This window comes from Melospiza melodia, chromosome 2 (genome assembly GCF_035770615.1).
Source record: "Melospiza melodia melodia isolate bMelMel2 chromosome 2, bMelMel2.pri, whole genome shotgun sequence".
Classification (NCBI taxonomy): Eukaryota; Metazoa; Chordata; class Aves; order Passeriformes; family Passerellidae; genus Melospiza; species Melospiza melodia.
In genome coordinates this window covers 66,268,437-66,294,647 of record NC_086195.1, presented here as the reverse complement: position 1 = coordinate 66,294,647, position 26,211 = coordinate 66,268,437, and the positions used below count along the sequence as shown (strand labels likewise).

At 48.3% G+C, this 26,211-nt stretch overlaps 2 protein-coding genes across 2 annotated transcripts in view; both read right to left on the bottom strand.

Annotated features, from left to right (window-relative positions):
• Nucleotides 1-524: 524 nt before the first annotated feature.
• CAPN5 (calpain 5) overlaps nucleotides 525-26,211 on the bottom strand; it is a 52,610-nt gene continuing 26,923 nt past the window's right edge. Inside the window, exons 3-13 of the mRNA XM_063148689.1 lie at nucleotides 21,069-21,200; nucleotides 12,415-12,623; nucleotides 11,804-11,996; nucleotides 11,053-11,246; nucleotides 10,323-10,400; nucleotides 9,567-9,762; nucleotides 8,369-8,491; nucleotides 7,507-7,703; nucleotides 6,898-7,019; nucleotides 4,127-4,263; nucleotides 525-3,830 (exon numbers count right to left, since the gene is read on the bottom strand). Coding sequence (XP_063004759.1) covers nucleotides 3,648-3,830; nucleotides 4,127-4,263; nucleotides 6,898-7,019; nucleotides 7,507-7,703; nucleotides 8,369-8,491; nucleotides 9,567-9,762; nucleotides 10,323-10,400; nucleotides 11,053-11,246; nucleotides 11,804-11,996; nucleotides 12,415-12,623; nucleotides 21,069-21,200 — 1,764 coding nt within the window. The 3' untranslated portion in view covers nucleotides 525-3,647. The remainder of the gene's footprint in view (nucleotides 3,831-4,126; nucleotides 4,264-6,897; nucleotides 7,020-7,506; nucleotides 7,704-8,368; nucleotides 8,492-9,566; nucleotides 9,763-10,322; nucleotides 10,401-11,052; nucleotides 11,247-11,803; nucleotides 11,997-12,414; nucleotides 12,624-21,068; nucleotides 21,201-26,211) is intronic.
• OMP (olfactory marker protein) lies at nucleotides 17,390-17,869 on the bottom strand. The gene has a single exon (XM_063148690.1). It carries the CDS (start codon nucleotides 17,867-17,869, stop codon nucleotides 17,390-17,392), a length of 480 nt encoding a protein of 159 aa, XP_063004760.1.

The following is a 26,211-nucleotide window of genomic DNA, read 5'->3' as shown; positions in this document are numbered from 1 at the left end:
GGGAAGCTGAGATGGAAGCAAGGTCCCTAAAGCTTTGGGTCTGTGTGGTACAGCAGCAAGACTGGAGATTCCCATGGGCAGGGCCAGCCTTTTCAAATGCTCCCCATGCGCATTGTGCAGGTTTGTTTTCCGAGGGGAAGCCATCCAAAATCCACTTCCTCCACCTACTTTGCCCATAAACTCTCTCCCCCCATTTTTATTTTTCAGCAATCTACAAAGCTTTTCTCCAAGTCAGGTGAGACTCAAAAAACCAAGTTCCCTGCACTGTGGTATGTCTGGGGCATAGGATGCAAAGGTTTATAGTCAGAGGAGGTTACCCATTCCTACCATGGATTTTCCCAGCAAATGTGAGTGTAACCTTGTGTGAAAGACTCATGCAGATCCCCTTGCCTCAGTCTCAAAGTCTACAGAGAAAATTATTCGAATGGAGTTTGGTGAATCAAGCAAATTTAAAAGGCTCTGCAGAGCCACCTTGTGCCCACCAAAAGCATTCTGGAAGAACACAGCAGTTCAAAAGCAAGGAGTCTGAATAAAATATACACAATTTATTTATTTATTTATAGGAGGTTTACAGCTGTACAATGTTGGCTTTCTGTTTGGACCACTCTGAGCTTGTGCAGCACGATACATCAGTGCCTTTGGAGATGAAGACAAGTCACAGCCTGTTTTAACAGGCAGATGTCAAAAAGAAATGGATTCCACAGAGTGTAATGCCAGGCTGCTTGCAACCATTGAAATGATTAACAAAAGAAATGTGAAATCAATCAGACATGTGTCCTACCCCATTCATGAGGGACTAGAAAGTGCTTTTCAGACATGCCCTCCTCTCAAAAAAAAACCAACCCAAAACCCCCTGAATATTTCTGTTTACTTCATTCAAAGAGAAAAGGCATCAATGATAGGAATGGCATTTCAATATTTCCCCTCCCTCATCTGCCCTACAAATAAGAGAAAAAGAAGAGTAAGAAAGGTAATTTTTGTTCTTCCATTGGAAATGTAGGGGAAGAAGGCTTCTGCTCTAGCTTTTCCAAAACTTATTTTTTCCTTAAAAAAAAAAAAGACAAATATTACTGATATTAAGACAATTTGGTCCTGATATAGAGTGATTTTTTAAGAAGCTATTAAAAAGCTGCCTTTCCTTTCTTTATGGCTTGATTCTCTGTAGGGAGGAAGGAGGTTGCCCATGGGTACCAGGGCCCCACAACTCCTTGGCGAGCTTTGGCACTGCTCCTTGGGGATCTCGGTGCCATTTGGCACATGGCAGGGCACTCCTGGACAAATGGCTCTCCTTTGCTGAAGCTATCCATAGCCTGATTTCCCGAGAAAACAAGGCTAATGCAGGCAGGCTGGACACCTCCATCTGCTGATGATGGTGCAAAGCTCCTGTCAATGCCAAATAGCTCATCCCCCTGCCAGGTGAGGTATCTTTGGGCATCCCTCTCACATATCACTCTGAACATAAGCCTGTGAGATCTTCTCCTAAGACCCAAATCGTACCTTCTAGCTCCACAATCCTGCTTCCATTTATTTTCAGTGATGAGTCTCATAAACAAAACCAAGATAAAATCAAAATATCTCTGAATTGGTCTTCCTAAATTCAAAGATTTGCTGTGACTGTGGGATCAAAAAGTTGCTTTACCTAACTAGGAGCACTTAAGTAAATTCTGCAAGACACTGAACCAAACTTGGTCCCAGTGGTGGCACCTGGACTTGGAGGGTGCTCAGTGCAAGCCAGGAGTAATTGAGATCTGGAAAGAGCATCATGGGTACCACTGCTTGCCTTTAAGTCCTGAAAAACAAGACCTAAGAACATAAGCAAATTTGGTAAAAATGCAAACTCAGCTGCAGGACTGTGAAGATGAGGCAAAGGGAAAAACAGCCCACAAAAATCAGTGCAGTTGCACCATCTACTTCTGGTTGCACCAAGAATTGAGCTAGCAGGTACTTTGGAGAACACTTCATCATGTTTCAGACTTAGCAGACCTTTAGGGACTTTAAAAAAACCCCAAACAGACTTGCAGGACAAACATGAGTATTTAGTAGGACAAACAGAAACCCTTTGCTATAGCAAAAGCAGGCTTTCCTGTTCACTTTTGTTGGAGGAAAAGGACTCTGCCCAGGTCAAAATTTAGGAAGACTCGAAGATTTCATCACATGTATTAATTTCCACTTGCATGCAGGTGACTGCAAAATATTTGCTTAGAAAATCTGACTGAAAAATTCCTTTAACTTGCACCACTTTAAAGGCACATGAATAAAACCCCCAAACAGCAGGGGAAAAAAAAAGGTTTGAAACTTGTCCTAGTCAGCTGCTGAAAGGTCAGACAACGGGTTGTTGTTTGGTTTATCTGGGATGGTTTATAAGAAGCCAGATTCTGCCACCCAGTGGAACAAGGAAGATTAACCCAGTTTTCATGGAAATCAGGAGCAGACTGTAGCCACAGACACATCCCCAAGGATGCATTTGGGTTGTGCTCGTGGGACTGGCTCTAGGACTGTGCAAGTCATCCTCCACAACAGGGGACTGGAAATTAAAGGTGAGAGATGGACACTGGTATGAATTAAATATTCCCAGCATTTCCAGGCTGTACTGGGAGCAGTGCTCCTCTAGTACAAGCTAAAATCCCACTATTTTTAAAAAGAATTTGAGAAAACGAGGCACTGAGAAATGATGCACTGTAGGCAGCAGTACAGATGGAGCTCATGAGAGAAGCTCCCCATCCCTTGAACTTGACACTTTGGCCTTCAGAGGAATCAATCTGCTCTTGCCTGAACACTGAACTGCCCCAGCAGACAACCCACCCCAGCTCCTGGGGTGAGCTCTTGGGATGCGGATGGCATAGAGACACGGAGACAGCAGGCACCATGGGAGTTCAGGAGGCACCCACAGGAGCTGGGTCCAGACTGATTCAGAAACCTGACCCAGAGAACTGTTATCCCACCACAGCTGTTGAGATATTTCTATACTTCAGAGTTGCGTGGGGCAGAACAAGACTTGGGTGGAGACAGCTTGTCCCCAAAATGATGGAGCCTTTGGTCTTGCTGCCCCTGTGGATTTGGGCTGCCTTGGTGCGTTTTCCTTGCAGTTGCTGTAGGCAAACCCATACCCAAAAATCACCCAACAGGCCCCGATCTGTTTGTCCACTTCTCCTTTGCTGTGGTGCCTCCACAGATAAGCGATTACATGGCAATTTCAAGGGAGACAGCTCCATGCACACTACTCCTAACCCAAGCAGACACACTGAAGATGCGCTGAAGCAGATGGTGGGACCGTGGTGGCCACAGGTGTGCGTGGTGGCACGTGTGTGTGTGCCAGCCTGTGTAAACAAACAGCCCTAGGGCATGGTGCTCTGGCTGTCAGGACACACAGCGTGCTCACAGCGGTCCCACAGCGCACGTGGCAGCCAGGGGGCTGCAGAGGACGCCAGCAGAAGGATCATTGCGGTTCCCCAAAAAAAAGGCACCATTTTTTTAACATTGAAAACACAAGATTGGCTCCTTGGAATGGAATGCATGTGTGGTTCATATACACTTTGCAGATGGTAGGTAGGCTCTGTGTGTTCTTTATATATATATATGTATATGTATATGTACGTGTGCATGTTTATATTCACATATGTGGCACCAGAAGAGTCACCCTTGAGTACTCAGACATTAGTGAGGACGTTACTGCTGAGCAGCATCACAGCAATGGTTCCAGGGAGGTCGTTTGACCTCCTGTTCCCCCTGTCCTGGAGGTGCAGCGTGTGCACCGACTGCCGGTCGCTGGGATCCCCCGTGAGCACCACTTGGCCCAAGAACTCGTCACTTATCAAGTTGTGGTTCCAGATCTGCGGAAACAAAACAGGGATGAGGGCAGCTCCTTCAGGGATGCAGCCAACCTTCATGAACTGGAGAGAAGGGGTTACTGGGGACATGCCCTGAGCTGAAGCCACGGAGGTGGTGAGGCGTGGGGGTGTCACTCTGGTAGTGAGAGGGATGAAGGACATGCCTTTCCCAGATGTCACCATGGTGGTGAGAGGCTGAGCTGGGGAACAGATCTGCTGTGGACAGTGTGAGGAGAGGGAAAGGGGTCCACGTGACAGAGGGTCTCCATCCCTCAGCCCACTGCTTGCCTGCCAGGTACCTGAACAATGATGGGTTGTCCTGGCTTCTTGCGGTAGAAGAGCCCCTTCACATCGAACTCTGGTGATACTGTGTTCTTCTGCACTGGAGAGCGAACCTTCTGCCCTTCACACTTGATGATCACATAAGGATCAGCTCCTGAGGAGAGAAAAGACAATGTTTTCTTTGTTGTAGCTTCTGTAATTCCATAGAGTCCTTTTGCAGGGGTGTCATGCAGTACTTTGTCTCCATATCCCACCAGAGGAGATGAATATCTGTCAAAGGGTTTGTCACACCCCAGATGATGTCAATGGCGCTCAGCTGTTTGGCTCAATTTAATTCTATTAGGTGACATTGTTTCTAGGCAGCAGGTGCTGATGGACTGCCATGAAGCTGGGGAAGGGTCTGGATGGAGCACAAGTCTGATAAGGAGCAGCTGAAGGAGCTGGGGTGGCTCAGCCTGGAGAAAAGGAGGCCTGGGGGTACCTTATCGCTGTCTACAACTGCCTGAATGGAGGATGTAAGGAGGTGAGGGTTGGTATCTTCTCCCAGGAAACAAGCAACAGGACAAGAAGTATGGGCCTCAAATTGCACCATAGGAGGTTTAGACTGGATATTAGGAAAAACTAATTAATCAAAAGGGTTATCAAGCATGGGAACAGGCTGCCCAGAGCAGTGGTATAGCCACCATCCCTGGAGGAAATTAAAAGATGTGTAGACATGGCACTTGGGAACATGATTTAGTGGTGGACTTGGCAGTGCTGAGTCAAAGTTGGACTCCATGACCTTAGAAGGCTTTTCCAACTATTTTGCAACAATTCTATGATTCTATGAAAGGGCTGCCTCTCTTGTCTCCATATTCTACAGGAACACTCCTTCATCACACCAAACTCTTCTGACCATTGCAGCAAATGTTCCATGGAGGACATGATCCTACTCAAATCTCCTTTCAGCATCTGCTCTCCTAGAGGCAGGCAGAAATAAAACCATGGAGAGGAGAAAGAGGCTCACACAAGGAAATACCAGATGGAGGATGAAGTTGGAGGACCAAGTTCTCATACTACCAGCCCACATCTGGAGGGGACCTGAGCTTCTAGGAGAAGGAAAGAGTCTCTCATTAGTGAATACTTTCACCTTGCCAAACAAGTGCTTATATTGGGAATTTCAGTAGAGAGAGAGAGAGGTATTCCTATGGAAATTTAACTGCCAGAATGCATTTTCTTACCATGAACTTTAGTGGCTATGATGGAAACACAGACCAGTTGGATGCGCTTTCTTGTCCAAGGGAAATGTGGAAATGAGGAGGAACAAACAAGCCCCTTCTGAGGGCCAGGGATTTTGATTGCCAGACCACCTCTTTGCTAACTTTCTGTTTGCAAGGACCTGGCTCCCCTGGTGAGACACAGCTGCTGGATTTCACATCTTGTTTTCCAATTTACCTTATCTTTTGGGATGCCCCATTAAATTCTCATATTCCATCAGCCAGGGCCAAATTCCTATCTGCAAATCACTATTTCCAAAGTAGTGTATAAGGCCTGGCCTGGGATGTGTGAGAGATCCAACTGCACTGGAAAACACCAAACACACTGTTGGTGGTGGGAGCTGAACAGCTGGAAAACAGCTGGAAAAAAGCAATTCCCACGGGGTTTTTGTGGAAAAGATGTTTCATGACTCCAGAATCTACAAGAAGGAAAGTTAAACCTCCTTGTTTCTCTCTGAAGCGAACACTTCAGAGACCTTTGGCTACAGATTTCCCTGCATTGCTAAAGCTGCACTGACCTGTTGTGAATAACACAAGAAAAAACCACATGCCCAGGGTTAAATTCCATCCCCATACACCAGATAGGGTATAAGGACTCCCTTTGTGGCATGTGATAAATAAGCACACTTAACTAGTCCTTGCTTAGAAAAGATCCTACTCGTTACTTTCAGGGATATAGTGACAGGCAGCCCTGATAATAATTATTGGGTGAAAAAAAAAGTATAATTTTAATTGGGTTTTATTAGATTTTTTAAATTTTTAAATTTTGATATTTTAAATTCAGCTTGAAAGTGTTTGGCTAAATCTTGCCACAATTACCACATATACTTGACTCAGGAAATGGGGTAGAAAGGCTAGGATCTGATCTATTTCTATGGTGGAAAGGTATTTGCTTCTCTAATGGTAGCCTCTAGACCTTTTATCCCCTAGCAATCTTCTAGTACAAGCCATCACTACCACTGGGTTTCCTGGTCCAGAGGCAGACAGAGCATGGGGCTCTCACCATGAGCCTCTGTGTGGCTGCAGGACATGGGGAGGTATGGTCCTGCTGCCATCTTCCATGCAGGAAAAGTGATGGATGTCAGAACTGATCTAGATCTACACCATCCCAAAGTGAGCTAAATTTGGCATACCCTCTGCTGATAGGACATTTATCCAGCCCCCAGTGATGAATACCACACATCAGGCTCGTTCTCTGTCCCTCTTACTAAGAAGCTTTTAAATACAATTCCTGACTTTTACAGCTGCTTATACTTGAGAGGAAAGTTTAGGTTGTTACAGGACCTCTGCTAAGGGCTTTGGGGAAGTTTTGGGAAGGTCCCAGGTAACAGCCTAAATACAACAGCTCCCAGATCATGTCCACCGCAAGAAGTGAGTTTAGCCCTCCATGGACTTTCCCCTCCTCTGGTGTATGAATTAAGTATGTTCACAGAAAAAAAAAATCTGAGGATATAAATTCCAGCAATGTCCCACTTCATGAACCACTTCCCAACTCCTCCAGGGCCAGACAACAGGCAGGGAAAGACCAGTACCTCCTTGGGAGTCCTGATTCTTGAGCCCAGCTGCAGCAAGGACATGGATCTGGGATACCACTTGTGGGTAGCCACACATCCCACTCCAGCAGGTGTGTGGTGGCTCATCCAGGGTCAGCTCTCTGCAAGGAAAAACACGTGGCCTTTGAGAGGTTCCCAGTCTTATCCCAAAGAATTTGCTCTGGCACAATGAAGGACTGTACAGGCCATTCATTTAAGTGTTGGACTCAATGACCTTTGGCTGATCCTTGTGGGTCTCTTCCAACTCAGAATATTCTGTGATTTTGTGACTACACACTGTCAGACTCTGTTCCTCACTCCAGTCTCAGCCTAGGTTTGGGATGCTCTCCCATATCATGCTTAGAAGCAGAGTGGGAGCTTCTCTGCATGCCTGTGGAGATACCTGCAAAGATGTCCTGTCTCTTGACCACCCTTAACAGAAAGCCAAGAGCAGCTGCAGGCAAGGCTATGACCATTCAGGAAAACCACAAATCAAAAGCACAGGGCTGCCTCCAAAGAGCCAATTCCATTCAGGAAAAAGCACAAATCAAAAGCACAGGGCTGTCTCCAAAGAGCCAATTCCTCCCCATCCCTGCTCATGCTCCTTACCGGCAATCTGAAGGCACGTCTGTGAAAATCCTGAGAAGGAACTCGCCTTCGTGACCGGGGTCAAAAGTGGTGGGGATGATGACGTAGCGGCCTTCCTTCAGGTCTGTCCTCAGGAAGACGCTGCGGGAGTTGATGTAGATGGAGCTGGCCACCTTCTGCTGCAGCGTGTGCATCCGGTAGTTCCTATTCAGCTCCACCTGGGCAGAGATCACAGCGGATTGTCACTGGCTGAAAATGTACTGGTATCCACCATGGGGGGGAAAAATTGCAAGGATTGAGTCCATAGTGCCAGGAGAGCTGGAGATAAGAGAACCAGGAAAAAGGGTCCCAATTGTGCTGGGTGGAAAACAAGTGTGCATGTGGCTTTCCAAATTCTTTTGACTCAGGGACTCATCTCCTGCATCCCAGCTTAACACTGCAGACCCAGCAAACAACGCATAAGCATTAGTCTAATAGATTTCCACATTTGGAGAGAAAAGACTCATCATTGCTTTTAGCAAGAACTGCACATTATCACAGAATGGTTCTGGTCGGAAGGGACCTTCAAGATCATCTGGTTTCAATCCCCTGTCATGGCCAGGGACACCTCACACTAGAACAGGTTACTCAAAGCCACATCCAGCCTGGCCTTGAACATTTCCAAGGACGGGGCATCCACAGCTTTTCTGGGCAACCTGCTGTCCATGCTGTCCCCTTTGATATCCCTCTTCCTCTCTAGAGGAGGGCAGGCTGTGCTGATGGCACCCCAGAAGCAGCCTGATAATGCTTAAATAAACAATCTGGTCATGCAGGGCTGGTGCACCACCCCACACCCAGCAAATTTACAGTGGCATTCAGGCCAACATGCAGAACCCCAGCCTACCTTATGGATATCAAAGCCTATGGCCAAGTTCTCTCCTTTGCCCTCTTTGCGACTGGTCCTTTTGGGCTTCTGCTGGATGGAGATCAGCACTTCATCTTCTGCCTTCTTCACATCAAACACATACTAGAAGCAAAGAGAGGAAGGTAAGGGAAATATTTATTAATACAGGATCCCTGGACATGGGTGGGGGTGGATTTAACAGATCCAACATCAGCTTCTCCCAGTCCACCTCCAAGCAGGGACAGCCTGGCTTAAAAAGGCTAATACAGAGCTGGAAGCTGGACACAACTCTCCCACATCCTTGATGGCAACTCCTGCAATGGACCAGACCATCCTTCAACTGCTTGTTACATGAAGGACTCAAAAGGACCTGGCTTGTAATCGTGAGAATCCCATTTTAGAGAGAACAAGACAATTGCAGAGTCATTTATGTTGGAAAAGACTTGTAAGATCACCCACTCCAACCCTTAACCTAGCACTGCCAAGTTCACTGCTAAACCGTGTCCCCAAGTGCCACATCCACATGCCTTCTGAATGCTTCCAGAAATGGTGACTGTACCACTGCTCTGGGCAGCCTCTCCTAGTGTCTTTCCCTTCCAATAAAGAAGTTTTCCCTAATATTCAATCTAAACCTTCCCTGGCACAACTTGAGGCTGTTTTCTCTTGTCCTACCACTTGTCACCTGGGAGAAGAGACCAAATCCCATCTGGATATGATCTCCTTTCAGGAAGTTGTAGAGAGCCATTAGGTCCCCTTGAGCCTCCTTTTCTCCAGAAAAGTCTGTTCCAGGAGATGAACTTCAAGCTAGAAGGAAATGGCTCTATGGGCTACACCTGTCCTGGTAAATTTAACAGCATCAAAGTCTGGGCATAAAAACTGGAAATTCGGACATCCAGATTGTTGGAAATCACTCCTGGCCCGGTTTAACTGGAACCAGCCAACACTGCTACCCACAGTTTCTTGTTCCCTTGTGCCAAGATGCTCTACACTAAGCACTTGGATGCAGTCTCCTTGATAAGAGGGATAATGTTAATAGAGTTGGCCTCCATGCTGGTCATGCTGTGCCAGAGAATTGCCATAAGCACAAATAATGTATTAGAGGTCTGGTAGAGTTTTGGCCTTCTAGGTCCCTGTAGGAGAGTTAAACAATTGGAAGCACATGTGAAGGCTCCAGAAGGCCCTCTGCCCCATTACTCACTTGGGGGTTCTGCAGAAAAGTGTCCTTGTGGTTGATGCAGCCTCCAGAGCGGTTTTTCAAGGGGTCACTGCTTCTGGTCCATGCCCCGTGCAGCACTGCCTCCTCCCAGGTCTTGTGGATACTCAGGTAGGAGGTGTTGATCAGACGGCACTTGATGATGTCCGTGAAGTATTTGCAGAAATCTTCAAAGGTCATCCTGAGTCAGGAAAGGGCAGAACTGGGTTATGCTGCTTCATTCCCTGGAAAGGTACACTTCAGGGACTTTCTTCATCACTTGTTAGAGAGTGTGGGTTGTCTCTGATGGCTGATGAGTAACAAAAGCTATTCATCAGATATTTCCAGAAAAGATGGAGATACCTTTCTCTATGCCTGCAGTAAATACTTCTTGATTTCAAACAACAGATCTGTGTTTTGGAGTGGGAGAAGTAGCACAGTGGCCCTTTTGCCACACAAGAGTAAATGTTGTACTGAATTATTCCTGGTGAGGCTGTGAAGTTCAGCACATTTAGGACAGGTTCTCAGTACCCTGGTGAAATGGTTTGGCCCCTGAGTGGTGCCCTGGAAGAGCACTTTGCAATTCCAGGGCCATGGCCATCAAAAGCCCATGGGCTCAAGCAGGGAGCTTCACTAGAGATCCTACACCTTGGAAGCCTGTTTTCTCTGGCTAGCTGTATGCATGGAAAAGATGTACATGCTCCATGAGGTGGGAGGATGCTGTGAGCATGGCCTGTAGTGACAAACCCAGGAGGGACTCACCAGAACTCTCCATCATCTTCCACTGTCATTCCCATCTTCTCCCTCTCACTTTTACTCACTTTCTGCCACTCCTCAGACCTGTGGGAAGAGACCAAGATCATTACTCAGAGGTAAGGGACATGCAAGAATTTGAGGCACAAGGACTGTATAAAGCCAGTCCCCATGCTGCTCTGGTTAGGTCATCGGCCAAACACATGGGAGGTGCAGCATGGCTTGGAGCTTCAACTTCCTCCCTGACCAGTGGAGTTGAATCCAGTCTGGCAGGGTTTTATTTGGTCAGTACCATCACAGCCCTATCCATAAAGATAACAAATTTGACGGTGGCCAAAGGCTCTGGCTGCACCAGCCCTTGGTTCCTCATCTCATCCCCAGCCATCACAGCAGTTGGTGGTGACAGAGGCTGATTCTGTTGGGTGCTCGTTTTGCTGGTATAAGACTGGGAGCACAAAGCTGACCTATGCACATCCTTCACTAGTATGAACGAACATGGAATCACAGAATCACAGAATGGCTTCAGTTGGAAAGGACCTTAAATATGATCTCATTCCAACGCCCTGCTATGAGTAGGGGAACCCCCCACTAGACCAAGTCACTCAAAGTCCCATCCAACTTCGCCTTGAACACTTCCAGGGATGGAGCATCCACAGCTTCTCTGAGGAACTGTGCCAGTTCCTTACCACCTTCATAGGGAAGAATTTCCCACTGAAACCAGCTGTCCATCCCAACTCACGTGTCACTCCAAGGGCCATTCCACTCCCGCTCGCCCCACGGGTTGCGCATGCGAATCATGTCCAGCTTCTCCGACTTGAAGAAGGACAGAAGACCGTGGCCCAGACGGACCTTCCGCACGTCCGTCACCGCGTACGCGTGGCCCTTCACCAGCCCGCAGGCCAGGCGAGCCTCCATGTCAGCTGCTGACGTGGCCTGGCAGGGGGACACAGACAGTGCTCAGACCAGAGGGACATGACCACCGCTGCAGGGGCTGGGAAAAAAAGCAACTCAGATTTCCCTGCAGATATCTTTAAGCCAAAAAGAAGAGCATCAACAGTCAGGGAGAAAGCCAGCTGGTACATCTCAGATGCCATTTTATGTGCTGCATCCCCCCTTTTCTTAATTTGTGTCATGAGGTCTCTGAGCTCCCATACTGGCAACTGATAAAGCTCATATACTGGTTATACTGGGAGGTTTGGAAACCAGCATTTGTAAAGATGCCCAGATGCAGACACCAAAATGCCTTTCTCTAGAGTGGATCCCCTCCTAGCCTTAAAAGAGTGCTGGGATGAATGAGGGCTCTTGGACATAGCAACAAAGAATAAAGAGGGTTGACATTCAGGATTCACTCCTTTTGCCAGCTCCCAGAAGCGGGAACCCTTGGCCACAATTTATCTGATCTAATTTAGAAGTTTCTAACTGTGTAAAACAACTGCATCCTAAAACACCTATTCCCACAGCACTGTGGCCATACTGGCAATGTTGCTTACTTTGATGGAGCAGCTTATGAGGCCTCCCCTGTTGTGCACCTTCAACACGCGCTCAAAGAGGAGGTTGCGCTTGGCTTCATCAGCGATGTAGTCCCCTTCGGTCAGGTCGATAGGCTCAGAGACCCCGCCAGTGAAATCCACCAGGGCATCAGCTGTGTTGCCTCCATCCAGCGCCTCATAACAGCCTGACAACCTGAAAGAGGGTGGCAGGGATGGCACAACACTGGCCTGACATTTTAAGGGGTCGGGAACGATTCTTGGGGCAACCTCAAGAATGGAGATTGCAGTTGACCTTCAAGTGGGAGAGGACAGCAAACTAGGGTGAAAAAATTGGACCCACATTCCTTGCTGCACTCTTGGACCAATGTAAAAGGAACTTTAAATCTCTAGAATAGGTGTTACTTAAAGAAACATTGAAGGGTGTTTTGTTTTGAGGGTAAATTAGGGCTAGAGAAGGGTTTTTTTCCTCAGTGTTTGTCTGTTTGAGTCATGTACTACTTCTCCACAGCAAAGATGTTGTTTCCACTGCTGCAAACTAGCTGGTGAATGAACAGAGAGGAAAATCAGAGTGCCCAGGTCCCACTTTATCCTACAACTGCCTGAGTACCTACTTGGCATAAGCTTTCTCCACCAAGGCACACCAGAACTCATTCCTGGAGTTGGAGTGGCAGTAGATGAGCTGATTGTGGAGTGTGGGCAGGCGGTCATCGATCACCACATCCAGCCACTGACCAAAACGCCAGAACTGGAAGTGGAAGATCCCCACGTAGCTCTCGGGTTTCTCAGGGTTCCACTCCTGCTCCTTCCAGTCTGGGATGACCTGCAGAAGAAGAGGCACACATACCCAAATTATTCCCTTTTTTTGGTGGGATTAACTCTCATCCTGGCACTAATGCAGACAATATCAAAGACAAGGAAGATTATGAGGGGGATGGACTTGCTTACAGTCAGCTGGGGCCAGATTTTGGACCTGGTTCTGCCAATGCAGACTAGATTATCATGTACTGGAATAGCTTAGACTTCTCTGTCCCTTGGAAGGAGAAGTCAAAGATCTTTGTCCTCTTTCTTATAAACCTACCTTGGACATCTGCTGCTATCTACTTCTGTAGACAGACTATTGGAGCAGATGAGTTCTTTGCCTAAGCAGGGATAGTTATTTTTATGACCGTGTCTTTTGGTTTTTTTAGTGTCAGTAGGGTACCACTAACAAAGAGCACCTTCTTTGATTCTCCTACTTGATTCTGGTGTGACTTGACTGGCCCAAGAACAAGTGTGGTATTCATCTACCTAGTGCCAACAAAGATACATGCAGCAGATACTCTGCATGAGCCTACTCAGTTAAGTAAAAGTGGGAAATGCAGGATCCCCATTCCCTCAAGGTCTCCATTCTTTCCTGTCAAGACCTACCAAACTCACCCAGGCAAGCACAAGGAGGTGATTTGATGAAAGATAGAAAAGAAGGCCTGAGGTGAAAGAAGCCCTAGAGCAGCTGAGGGTCAGAGGAGGCACAGGTTTGGTGTCATTGCCAGCAGGACAGGCACAAGCAAAGAGGAACTGCCAAAGTCCATAGCCCGTCATGGCTGCAGGCACCACCAGCTCTGCTTTGGATGGAAAATTCACCCAACAGGTGGGACAGAACACACCCAACAGCCAGGCACAGAGGGTACATGCAGGGGGATCTGCATCTTGTTTGGAACAAGGATACAGAGGCACAAGGCAAGGCAACACCACACCACAGTTTAGCTTTTGCTGAGGCTGGAGGCAGTGTGGTTTTACTGCATGGCCAGGGCGGGCTGTGAGGCCATATGTGGTTACTGCAGCTGATGGCTGTCAAGGACTGACTTACACAGCAGCAGTGAACTGACTGACTGTCCACAGCCCTGCTACTCCACTTACCTGCTCCCAAAGGATCATGAGCTCAGTGACAAAAAACCCCAAAGTGTCCATGCAAGCATGCATTATGTTATTATGTTCCAATACACCAAATAATCCCTTTTCTGTGGAGAGCTGAGGGGATGGGATAGGAGAGGACACAGCTACATTGCATGGAAACAGCCTCACAAGAAGTCACAAAGGTGGTGAAACCACCTTTACTGTCTACCCTTGTCCAGCTGACAGAGCTGCTTTGTTTTTGTTGTTGTTCATTTGTTTTTTGTTTGGTTGGGGTCTTTTTTCTGTTTTTTTGGTTTTTTTTTTTTTGTCTGCTGTCACAAAGCAGGAATTGTGCAGAGAGAATTCCCTCTGAAGAGCCCCCTGACTCCTTAGCTACCAGCAATGATCTAGTCCAGGGCTCTTATTGCTCCTACACTGAAATATTAATGATGCCATCAGCCCTGCAAGCTCACAGCCACTCTTTAGTCATATGGATCAATAGAAGCAGAGCAGACAAAGCCATGAAACAGAGCCACATTTGGAGGGTTTGGGGCTTTATAGGAGTGCTAACAACTGTGCCCCAGAGTCCTCTCTGGAGACTGCCAGGAGAGGTCAGCCAGCCCTCCATCAGTGCCCATGGATTACCTCCTGACTGGAGCTCATCCTAATGAATTGTCATAGGGAGCTGTTGTGATAATCAACTCGCTATTAATGTGGGCTTAGAAATGATCCCAGCATTGATCAGAGGCAGCTTGTCTGCCAGAGCTGGTAGTGACAGCTTCCAGCTGGCTGGGTCTGAGGCTTGCTCCTACTGTCACTGGTGGCAGGACACACAGGTCCCCACCATCCCACTCATTTCTTCCCTTGGGAACAGCTCTGGGAGCATCCTCCAACACTGAAGGCAGCAAAAATGGTCAGCTTTCATCCAGAGCAGGGTCCAGGAGCAAGGACTGGTTGTATTTCTACCCTGACCCAGGAGGAAATGAGGGAGTCTGATCTCCACAGGTGTTCCCTGCTGGAAAGTGTGGCCATAGACCACCCATCCCAGGATCCCAAGAAGTCCTGCACTCAGCTTGGCTGTGCTACACTGGGGTAGTGCAAACCACATTTTTCTTCTTCACCCAGCTGTGCTGCTTTTTCCTTAGGGGTTCACAAAATCTGGAGCTGCAACACCATTTAGTGCAACAAATTTACAGTGAAAGGGTTCAGAGATGGGTAAATTGGGAGCTCAAAAATGCCAGGTCCACCTCCCTAAGCTGATTTAGGGCTCTTTTTCAATTTTCTTAAGAGTCACTAGATAAGAGAAAAAGTACCTGTGACCCTGGAAAAAAAACCTCCCTGATTAGAAGGAGAAATTGGTACATGCCAAGTTCTCCAAGCTTTGTGCTGGGAACTTGCCAGTTCAGAATAAGGAGAGAGGCACCCAGCTGTACTACTCTGCTGGGCTGTGGTACAAAGTGGGATGAAATTGCCCTGGGAGATGGGACAGGGTGATGTATCTGAAAGTTTTTATACTGAAACTGTGCAGGGATAGTTTCAGTGACTGGCAAAAAAAGGCTCATCTTCCCTGCAGCAGAGAGAGATCACACTGGTCCCCTCACTCTCTCCCCAGTTCTGAAGGAAAAAAGGATCCACCTGAGAATCACTTCCCCTTCTATGCCCAGCTTCAACCCCCTCTTGACCACAAAAAACCTGCTCAATACTCCATGAAACCTTTCAGAGAAGAAAGTAAATGTTCATCTTAAATTTTACAGGAAGTTAAAAGGGGCTCAAGAATACCAATATTGATCTGAAATTTGGTGCTTTATTGTGTGTAGGATTAGGGCAGCTGCCAAAAGGAGCATGAAGAAGACACAAACAGCCTCAATCCTTAAGGGGAACCCATTGTCCAGGCTTTTATTTACTGTGGTACACCAATACCCAGTGAAATATCTGCAGCAAGAACTCTACCCTAGCAACATAGCAATGGCATATTGTGAGACTTAGCATTCAATAACCCCTTTGGACGTTGCCAGTGGCACCTGTTATTTGGTCTAAAGTAGTTTGTAGTCAGGAACTCTGCTCTGGGATGTACAAGGAGGGGTTTTCTACCCCAAAGTCTGCTAAGACCCTAGAGGGTGTTTGGCCAAGCAGGGATGCATCCACTTTACTCACCGAGCCCAGCAATTCTTGGGGTCTAAACAAAGATATCAACTTGTCTGGCAATGGACATGGCATGGCTGTAGGATTTGGTGGTTGCTGGGCCTTGGTTTTGGGCAAGATTCAGAGCTCCCACCATCTCTCCAACCAGCAGCTGATCTGCTTTCTCTCTCCTCTCTGCCTGGCATAACTTGTGCATGCCATTTTATACATTATTGTTGGGCTAGGGAAGGCATAGGGTCTGCATCTCTGGAGGTTTGGAGAAGAGGTTGGACTCTTTTTGGGGCTGGTCTGCCTAAGTTCACAGGCCACAGGTACAAAGTCACCTTGCCCTGGCTTTCCCATCACTGCTCTCTCCTTACTCATCTTGGGAGGATGTCAGGCCACCCCTTGAGGAGTACTCACACACATTTGAGTGCAATCTGAGCAGAGGACCAACTGTGATAACACTTAGCTCTTTCAAGGGACTTTTCAATCTGTGTGTCTCAAGAAGCTTCATTGAAGTACTCTCCATTTTTTGTGGAACAAAAGGAAACATCCAAATATAGTAGTTTACTTGCAGTCATGGGGCACTCAGGGAAAAAACACTCTCTTGTTCCAATACTTATAAATGTATCACTCCCCTCTGCTCCCCTGGTCACCCTTCCCTGTGTTTTCAGGGACAGAAGCAGCAGGTTCCTGCTCTGTGGCTTGCAAAGTGCTCTGCAGCCTCACGGCTCTCTGTAGACACTTCAGAGTAAATATTTTCATGGATGCTTTAAGGACAGAACAAAGCACAAATTTGCTCTGCTGCAGAGGACTCATTGCTGGCCTAGGCCACTCTGAGCTGCTGGCTTAGTCCACACACACACACACCTGCTCCATCCATCTTGGACCAACAAATTCCACCCTCCCCCCGGCAAGAAATGGTGGCAGTGGTCAGAAAAGGCTGGTCCAACCTCCCCATTAGTCCAGTGGGTTTACAATCTGCAGAACACATTGAGTGAGTCCAGGTGTATGTACTTCAGCTTCACAGCAAGGTGGGTTCTCCATGGGACTGGTCTTCAGAGACTCCAAGCAGCCACAGCAGCAGCACAAGTCATCAGAGCCTGCAAGCACTCAGCACCTTGCAAGGAGAGGAACTCCATCACAAACAATGGCTAGGATGGAAACTGGAAAGCAGGGCTCTCTCCAGGGGTCCCTGATGGCTTCTGGTATGGCAATTATTCATTTTTCCAATGGGTTTTTGGTGTGCAGTTGCTACAGTGAGCGGACAGGGCAGCCTTGTATTTCCAAGCCAGTGAGACCCTGTGTGAATCCCTGATGAATTCACAAGCACACAGTCTTATACTCCAGGCAAATGCAGCAGGAAGCTCATGGTCCCCTTCTCCCCATCATTTGGACAGAAGACAGCACATTTGGGGAATATTTCACAGGGCTGAGGGGCTCCAGAAGCACTGAGCTGTTCTCTGCTTTACCACAGTGCTGGCTCTCATTAAAAAGAAAAAAAAAAAAAAAAAAACAGATGCAAAAATGGAACAAAGAACTGAACTGAAAGAAACATAGCTGGAAGGAGGAAAGCTGAGCAAGAGGGGATCAGGCTTTAAAAACAATGGAGCCTTTCAGCTGAGCTGGTTCGAGGCCGCCAGTGAAAGTGAGGAGAAAATACATCACCTTGCGGATCTGGGCTAGCTCTGCTATCCTCTCCCCAAACTCCTGGGCATCTGCCTCATTGCACAGCACCTCCTCGGCCCCCGGCTTCTTCCAGAAGATTCCCACTGGCTCCAGCAGCTGCCGGTTCATCAGGTGGGTGAGGTCAGGAGTCCAGAGCTGGGAGGTGCCCGTCACCGTGACCTTGCCGGGTCTCTCCAGCTGCACGTCCCAGCGGAGGAAGCGCAGCTGGTGCTGCTGGATGAAATCCACTCGGAAGATGTGCTCATTGGGATGCAGCAGCCTCTCCCCGTCCTGGGCCCTCACGTTCCTTTGCTGCAGGCTCTGGAACCGCAGCCGCATGCGCCGCGTCAGCTGCTCGTCGCAGGTGAAGGGCAGCTCCAGCGTCCCTGCCCCAGCCGCCATCACCCTGCCCGCTCCTCTGCTCCGTCCTCAGCAGCGTGTGGCTCTCAAACGGGACACGCACGGGGAAGGATCAGACAGGCCCTGGAGCTGGTGTCCCTTCTCCACAGTCACAGCAGTGCTAGGCAACCTGGCCCAGTGATGCAAAACACCCCTGGGGCTTCCCCTGAGCGCCTCCCGACTCATCTGCAGATCCAGAGCTGTTGGTGCTGCTGTGCACGATAATCTACAGGGAGGGGATGTCTCATGTCAGCCTCCCCAGTAACCTCCCTGACAACCATGGCTCATTAGCCCAAAACAAAGCCAGGGATGCCACCTTGGGAGGGATGAGTGGTAGTGGTTTCCTCTGAGTGTAGGTTCAGGGCTAACTCAGGCTGGAATGAGACTCTGGAGGAGTCTGGTCCAAGCTACTGCTCAAAGCAGGACTTACTTCAGAGTTAAATCAGTCATGTTTCTCTGGGCTTCATTCAGTCAATCTTTGAGTATCTCCATGGAGAGAGGTCCCACAGCCTCTGTGAGCCCTGTTCCAGGGTGTGACTGAGCTCATGCAGTAGATAAGCTGCAGCTTGTGCTGCTGTCCTTTGTCCTCTGGCTGTGCATCCCCACAAGATCCTGGCTCCATCTTGTCCACACTCCCCTATCCAGGCAGGATGGAGCTCTGAGCAACAAGGTCCAGTGTCAGGTGTTTCTGCCCACAGCAGGAGGGATGGAGCTAGATGACCTTTAAAGGTTCCTTCCAAGCCAAACCATTCTGTGATTCTACAATCAAGTAGCTACACACAGCAATTAGCTCTGTTTTACCTTCTCTCCTCCTGGATGTACAAACCCACTTTCCTCCTGACCATTTTGGTGGCCTCCATCAGGCTGTGCCATCCAGAAAAAGACAGGAGGGTCCCAAGGGACAAATTGACTATAAGTCAATGAATAGCAAACTAACATGACCATCATGCCCTTTTCTGCATGGCACAGCTGGCAGGAACCAGACACCACACTGCTCCTGCAGCAGCAAATCAGCACTAGCATCCTGGCATGGTTTTGCCTCTCATTTTCATGTCTCCACTTCTTTTCATAAAAACCAGACACATCTGAAGGGTCATAGAAAGGGTGTTACAGAGCCAGATCACACCTAGAACCATGTAGGCTCATCCAAGACTCAGGAATTTAGAAAATAGCTCTCAACTAAATTCCAGTACCCCATTCCCACTCAGTGATTCACACCACATAGGCATAATGGGAAGCAGGGACATGGAGAAAGCAAGGTGGAAGAAAATGTTTGAATAAAATAACCTCCTAGGATCCCCAGTGATGTGCCAGTCTGCCTTATTTTCTTGAAGGTATTCCCCCTCCCCACACTTAAGAGAGACAGTGAAATGGAGCAAGGGACATGCAGAGCCGATGTTACATCCTGGTGCACACCAGGAACACATTTTCTAGTAGCCATGGGTGATCTGGGCCAAGATTCCTGGGCTGATATTTCAGAGATACTAAAGCCTGCATCAGCATCTCTCAGTTTTTGCCAGACCCCAAATAGAGACAACATGTGATAACATTCCATGTGTAATCACACTTAGGACCAAGGGGCCCATTATTTCTGTCTCTGAGATCTTCAGCAAATAAGAAATTATTTACTGTGAGCATGGTGAGACACTGACACAAGTGGCTCACAGAATTTGTGGATGCCCCATCCCTGGAAGTGTTCAAGGTCAGGTTGGATGGGGCTTTGAGCAACCTGGTCTAGTGAAAAGTGCCCCTGCCAGTGGCAGGGGAGCTGGAATTAAATGGTCATTAGGGTCCCTTCCAACCTTTATAATTCTATAAATCAAACCTTTCTGAAAGAAAAGAGAAGGCAGGTAAAAAAAGCCTCTGAGAGTTAAAGTAATGGAAAATGAGAAGTCACAAACACCCACAGCCAAATTGCCAAGGGAGGAAAAGCAGTGCCCGGCAAACTGAAATAATGAAGTGCCCAAAGGGACCCAACCTCTGTTGGGTTGGCATTTCCCAGGGCAGAGCTGGAAGTGAATGGTGAGGAAGGATGACAACTTGCCCACTCATCCTTGGGGGATGTTGATGGTGAGGAACAAGCTAAACAACCCTGTGCATCACCCTTGTGATGAGAGCCACAGCAGACACCACAGCCACCATGGCAGGAAGTAATTTTGCTTATCTAGAAGGCAACAACAGCTATCCTGCTCACATATAAATAAAACCCTCGATTTTAACAAAAAATGGGGATGCTGCAAGAAATCCTTGAGCCTGGTGTTCAGGCTCACCACAGGAAGCAGAGACTGGAAGAACCACAATACCCAGGGCAGATGTAAAGGTGTGGGGTGAAGGAAGGCTGTAGGAGCTGTGGGTGAAGGAGGTGGTGCAGCCCGCACACACTGGCTGCCTTTTACAGTAAAATCTGGGAAAAGCTGCTTGCAACTTGCTGGTCTCTTGCCCTATGATGACACACACCTGCACCAGAGGCTGAAGTCCCCCTGCCTTGGCTTTCACAGGGCTGACATCTTACACAGCTGAGGCCATGGTGCAGATGGGCACAGACTGTACAAGGATGTGGCACTGAGCACCTCCCTCTCCTTGTACCTCTCTGCTTGCTCCCCAGGCCTGCAGCCCCTCGCCCTGCTGCAGCTCTTTGGTGGCTTTCTGGCACACAGGACATTCCCCTTGCACCCCACACGTGAAGGAACACTGCCACATGGTGACATGCAGCCATGGGACAGGCCAGGGATGGGTGCTTTCGCAAGCAGTGACTTGGGAGAGATGCTAACAGCCTGAAATCAACCTTCCTGCCCCAGCATGAGGTGTCTCACTGCCAAGGTGGGACACAGTTAACAGCCAAAGAGAGGGGACACCATGGGAACAAGGGAAACAGGGCCTAATGCTGCAATTCAATCATCCTGAATTTTGTTCTTATTCTTAATTTTTGGATTGTTTTGGTATTCAAATTTGGGATCTGAAAAACAGGATGGGATTTGATCCACTTGGTTAAGGAGAAACTGGCCAAGGCTTTGTTTGGAGTGTGGTGACTGCAGTCATGATGACCAATGTCCTTTGCAAGACAGTCTTTTAAGGGAGATTTTTGCACATTATCAGCTTTTCAGGACATGAGGCATCTCTGAGAACCAGTTTTTGACCTGGACAAACACAATGCGAAGCCAAGGTGTTGACAGGCTCTCCCCTGGCATGGGGAACCACTCACCTTCTGCCACAGAGACTCCCGGGATGCCAGGGAGGAGCAGGCAGCCACGAACCAGCAGTTCCCAACCTGGCCCTGGTGCAAGTCATGGGAGCTGATCCCATCCACAAAGAGACGTGGATCATTGCAGATTTCCTGTGGGACAGGAGAAAAACTGGCTCAGTGAACAGACAGGGAAATACAGGGAAATCAGGAGTGGGGCTTCTTGGCAAAGGAAAGTCACTTCCTCTCTTCCTCAGGCTCTATGCAAACCTGACCTGCAGATTTCTGCTGGCCTCGCTCATCAGGCTGGTGGCAGAAGGACCCTGCCCTGCCTGCTGCTCTCACCAGGACATGGGCAGCATCACAACACCTACTCCCCATTCTGTCCCAGCACCAGGGCAACTTTGTCATAATTATCCCTGTTGATAATATAGTTTCACATCATTACTGCCCTTCTAAGTCTCCTCTCAGATGTCTCTACACTGTGACTGCTTTTCAAAGAGCGAAGGATCTGATCTTCCAGATCCTAGCACAGCAGATACAAAAATTTCGATGAGCCAAAAGCTTTGTAGCTGAGCCAGAAGGATTAAATACTCATTCTGCCACCAAAACCAGGATGGTGGATTGTGCATAGACACCATGGATGGAGAAACTTGGGTAGGAGCCAGCAGGGAGGTAAGCTCATCCCTTCAACCATGCACCAAGACCATCAGCTTTTCTCTGCCTGGCTCCTGTCAGGCTGCCCTCCCTGCTTCCCATTCCCACTTAGAGCCTGGCCAAGAAAGCACTTAAATAACAGAGGGTGTTGAGCAAGCTTCAGGTGACACACTGCTTTTTTAAAAAGGACTTTTTTCCTGCTCAGTCCTGTTTCTAAGTTCACAAACAGCTGGAGGCTGGGAGAAGATGGGACAGACAAAGAGCTGAAAGAATCTTTTCCCCTTTGCTATTACATTTAAGCTGAAGAGGATAAAGGAAAAGCAGATTATTATTCTTCCCCCACACCTCCCAATTTTGCAGGCTGGTTGTACTCAGAATAAATTGCCCCCCCTCCCCTGACTTTGCATATGAGGACTTGTATTACCTCTACCCATAGATTTATGGAAGGGCTTGGGTTGGGAGGGACTCTAAAGATCATCATGTTCCAAGCCCTGCACTCCATGCAGAGACCCCACACTAGATTATGTTGCCTAAGGCCCCACCACAGGGATAGAAACCATAGGCACCTCCTGCTATTCCCACCCGGCCCAGCCAGCAGCAAATACCTCCAAGTTAACCTGACACAAACTGGCCAGGATGAGAGCCAAGGAAAAGGACTAATCCCTGAAGCTGGCGGTGCAGGATGTTGGGATGAGCGCTAGGGGGAGGCAAGCTGACAGCAGCGAGGGCAGGAGCCACCGGCGCCTCCCGGCATCGCTGAGCGCACACAGGGATGGGAGAGGAGCGGGCTCAGCTCCTGCCTCACTGCACCGGGAAAGCTCCAGCACTGGGGATGTGTCCGCTGCTGGGGGTGTCTGTGAGATCTGCTCCTTGTGATCCTGCTCTTTATCTATCCCATCTGAGGGCCACAGCTGCCCCTTCTGCCCTTGGGTGGATATGAGGATTACAGTAAAGGAGTTGCTTGGTATTACACAGACAGGGGAGAAACACAGAGACACAAAATGGTCTGGGTTGGAAGGAATCTTTTAAAGCCTATCTACTCCAATACGTGAGGACATCATCAACTGGATCAGGTTGTTCAGAGCTCAGTCCAAGCTGACCTTGAGTGTTTCCTGGGGCTGGGACATCGCCCACCTCTCTGGGCAAGCAGAGCCGGTGTCTGACCACCCTCTTTGTAAAAAACTTCTTCCTCATAGGTAGCATAAATCAAATGTCCTTCAGTTTGAAACCACTACTCCTTGTCCTGTAAACAGGCCCTGCTACAAATTTTGTCCCTGTCTTTCTTACAAGCCACTCTTGAGTACTGAGAAGCTGCAGTGAGGTCTGCCCTGGAGTGCAGAGCTGGGCTACCACGCTCCCCTGCAGAAGGCCCACACACCACGCTCAAGCCCTGGGACTGAGCCCGGTCCCAGTGATCCTAAGCACAGAGTCACCAATCAATGTGGTTATAAGGAATTTCTGGACATCATCCAGTCCACACCCCCTAATCAAAGCAGGGTCAGCTACAGCAGGTTGCTCAGGAATTTGTTCAGTCAGGTTTTGAGTATCTCCAGGAATGGAGACTTTGCAACCTCTCTGGGAAGCCTGTGCCAGTTTTTGGACCACCCTCACAATATCCAGTCTTTTCTCATACTTAAATGGAATTTCCTGATTTTCAGTTTGCACACACAGTCTCCTATGCTGTCACTGGGCACCACTGAGTAGTTTGCCTCTGTCTCCTTCATTCCCAGCTCTCCAGTATTTATGGACATTGTTAAGATTCCCCTGAGCCTTCTCTTCTCCAGAGTGAAAAATCACACAAGCATTAAGAAGACCTCTAAGATCATGGAATCCAGCCATTCACCCAGCACTGCCAAGCCCACCACTAAACCATGTCTCTCAGCACCACATCTGTACTTTTCTTGAATATTTCTAGAGATGGTGATTTCACTGCTTTCCTGTTCCAATTCTTGAACACCCTTTCAGTGATGACATGTTTTCTAATATCCAATCCTTCTAAAGGGGAGAGCAGCATTGCCTCCTTGTTCTAATGCCATGGAACTGATTCTGTCAGGATGAGTCTCATCCATGGGTCAGTCTCCCCAGCAAAACCCCCTGGGAAGGTTTGCCATATTCCTTAGACTGGAGCTTACCAATATTAAATTATTTGGATTCTTCAGTCCCTATTGAAGCTTCTGAGTTTCCACTCATACATTTTGTACCTGGTGTAGACTGTGCGGCCTCAATCCACTGGGATGACATTCCCTGTATTCTTTCTGGCTCTATTGAGTGGGAGCCAAGGACCAAGGCACTGTTTAAGCCAGGCTGCAATGCCCCAGGACTGCATGGAGCACAGTGGGGCCCTGGTGTGTGATGCAGAGCACACTTGGAGCCATGGAGCACCATGCCTACGTACAGAAGTGGTTGATGGACAAGATACCAGTGGGAACTAGGTCAAAAAGCCAAGAAAAGCTTTGGAACATTTAGTGCTCCTTTTCCTGTGAAAAGTGCTGGAAGTGATAAGGAGCTTGCTCTGCAGCCAGATGGAATTACAGGGCCTGGGATTTGCATGTGCAAAGGGAGGAGGGAAGCGGAGATCCCCAGACCAGAGAAGGTCACGACCTTGGTTTCCTCCCCTCCCTGCCACGCAGCAGACAGAATCCAGGTGAGCAATAACATTTATCCAGGCAGCAAACAGCACGTCACCCTCCCAGCACCATGACCCTGAGAGGGGAGGGCAGCACACCAACATCTACACCCACACACACCCTGGGGCCTTCTGGGTTCAGGCTTCAGCCACAGCAGAACCAGCTCAAACTGCTTCTTGCTACTTGAGACTCTAGCAGGCAGGAACTCCATCCTGTCCTTCATTTATCACAGCCTGATCCTGGTTGCTCCTGGTCTGGACACAGATGGAGAGCAGGAAGGAACAGGGAGGGGAAGCCAAAAGCCATGGCTGCAGGGAAGCAATGGTTTTAATGTGTGGCTCTTAACTCTACCTTGGCCAAGGGAGCCATCCATGTCCCTTTACCCCTAAGGAGAACCTGTCTTGGAGGATCCCAGGAATCACTGAATCACTGAGGCTGGAAAAGCCCTTAAGATCACCAAGGCCAACCATTAATCCAACATCTCCATGTTCACCACTAGATCATGTTGCCAAGTGCCACACCTACATGTTCTTTGAACACTTCTGGAGATGGTTATTACAAGGAACCTAACCACCATCAGAGATGATCTGCCCTCCCTAAAATTGTCTGCTGAAATGCCTGCTGAGCTCCAGGCAACAAAACACAATTTAGAGAAAACCTGTGTGGATGGTTCTGTGGAAAGATTCAGATTGATAACACAGAGAGGGCCAAAATAGTGATTCAAAGTTCTGGTGATTCATATCCTCCCTCCTCCAATGGATGTGGGACAGAGGTGGAAATCAGAGCCAGAGCAGGTCCCTGTTGATAAGGGGCTGATTGCAGAGGTCTGGCTTATGACAGACCAGATTGGGACAGTTTGCTTCCTCTAGCTTTGGGTTTTTGAAGTTCATTAAGGCAAAAAAGAATACCCAATCAGAGCAATTATCTTGTACTTTTTTGCTTCCCTCCCAAAAGCACATGGTCTTTCCCTCTGCTCTCCCTTTTGGGATACTTTCCCAAAACACACAAAATTTTCTTCCAAATACATGTAAAGCAGAAAATATCTTCCTCACCTTCTCCAGCCAGTCCAGTTCCACACAGGGCTGTAAGGAGAAAATCACTTTCTAATTTGCTTTATAATTGGTGACTGTTTTACCATAAATGTTTCCTGGTGCAGGTTTCTGAGGTTCAGATTGACTGGGGATCTGGACCACGTCCAGCCAGATGTGGGGAGGGAAAAGCTATGGCAGGAGGAGGAATAACCACGGGAGATGCAACATCTGCTGCATGCCAGGACCATTTTTTGCTAACAAGATTTTGTAAGGAACAGACTAGTCTAATTTCATTGCAGAGCCTGGCTGTTTCAGAACAATGCCTTCACTCAGACTTGCAAAATCAGCAAAATAATCTATTAGCATGGCTGCATTCCCTCCCTCCCTCCCTTCTGAGCAACTGGGAACCGAAAGGATCCTGTCTTAAATGTCACTCACACAGACAAGAGAGCAAGAGGCCCCCAGGCATGGTGAGCAATGGTGACACAGCAGACACAAAGGTCCCTGTGTTGCCCTGCTGCAGGTATCTGCAACTGGGATGTGATTTTGCAAAAAAGGGGAATTAATAAAATTTGCACCAGGGTGACAAAGGAAAGGGAAACGGGGTGAATTTAGAATACCAGCTGTCTATGCTTTCAGATGCATTAATATAGGATTATAGAATCAGGGAGTGATTTGGATTGGAAGGGACCTTAAAGATCATTTCTCTTCAGCCCTCTGCCATAGGCAAGGACACCTTCCACTAGAGCAGGTTGCTCAAACCCCATCCAACCTGGCTTGAACACTTCCAGGGATGTGGCAGCCACAGCTTCTCTGGGCAACCTGTGACAGTGTCTCGTCACCCTCACA

Bases quoted from the DNA above. Each gene is read 5' to 3' on its own strand.
- OMP (XM_063148690.1), bottom strand. From the start codon at position 17,869: ATGGCGGCTGGGGCAGGGACGCTGGAGCTGCCCTTCACCTGCGACGAG.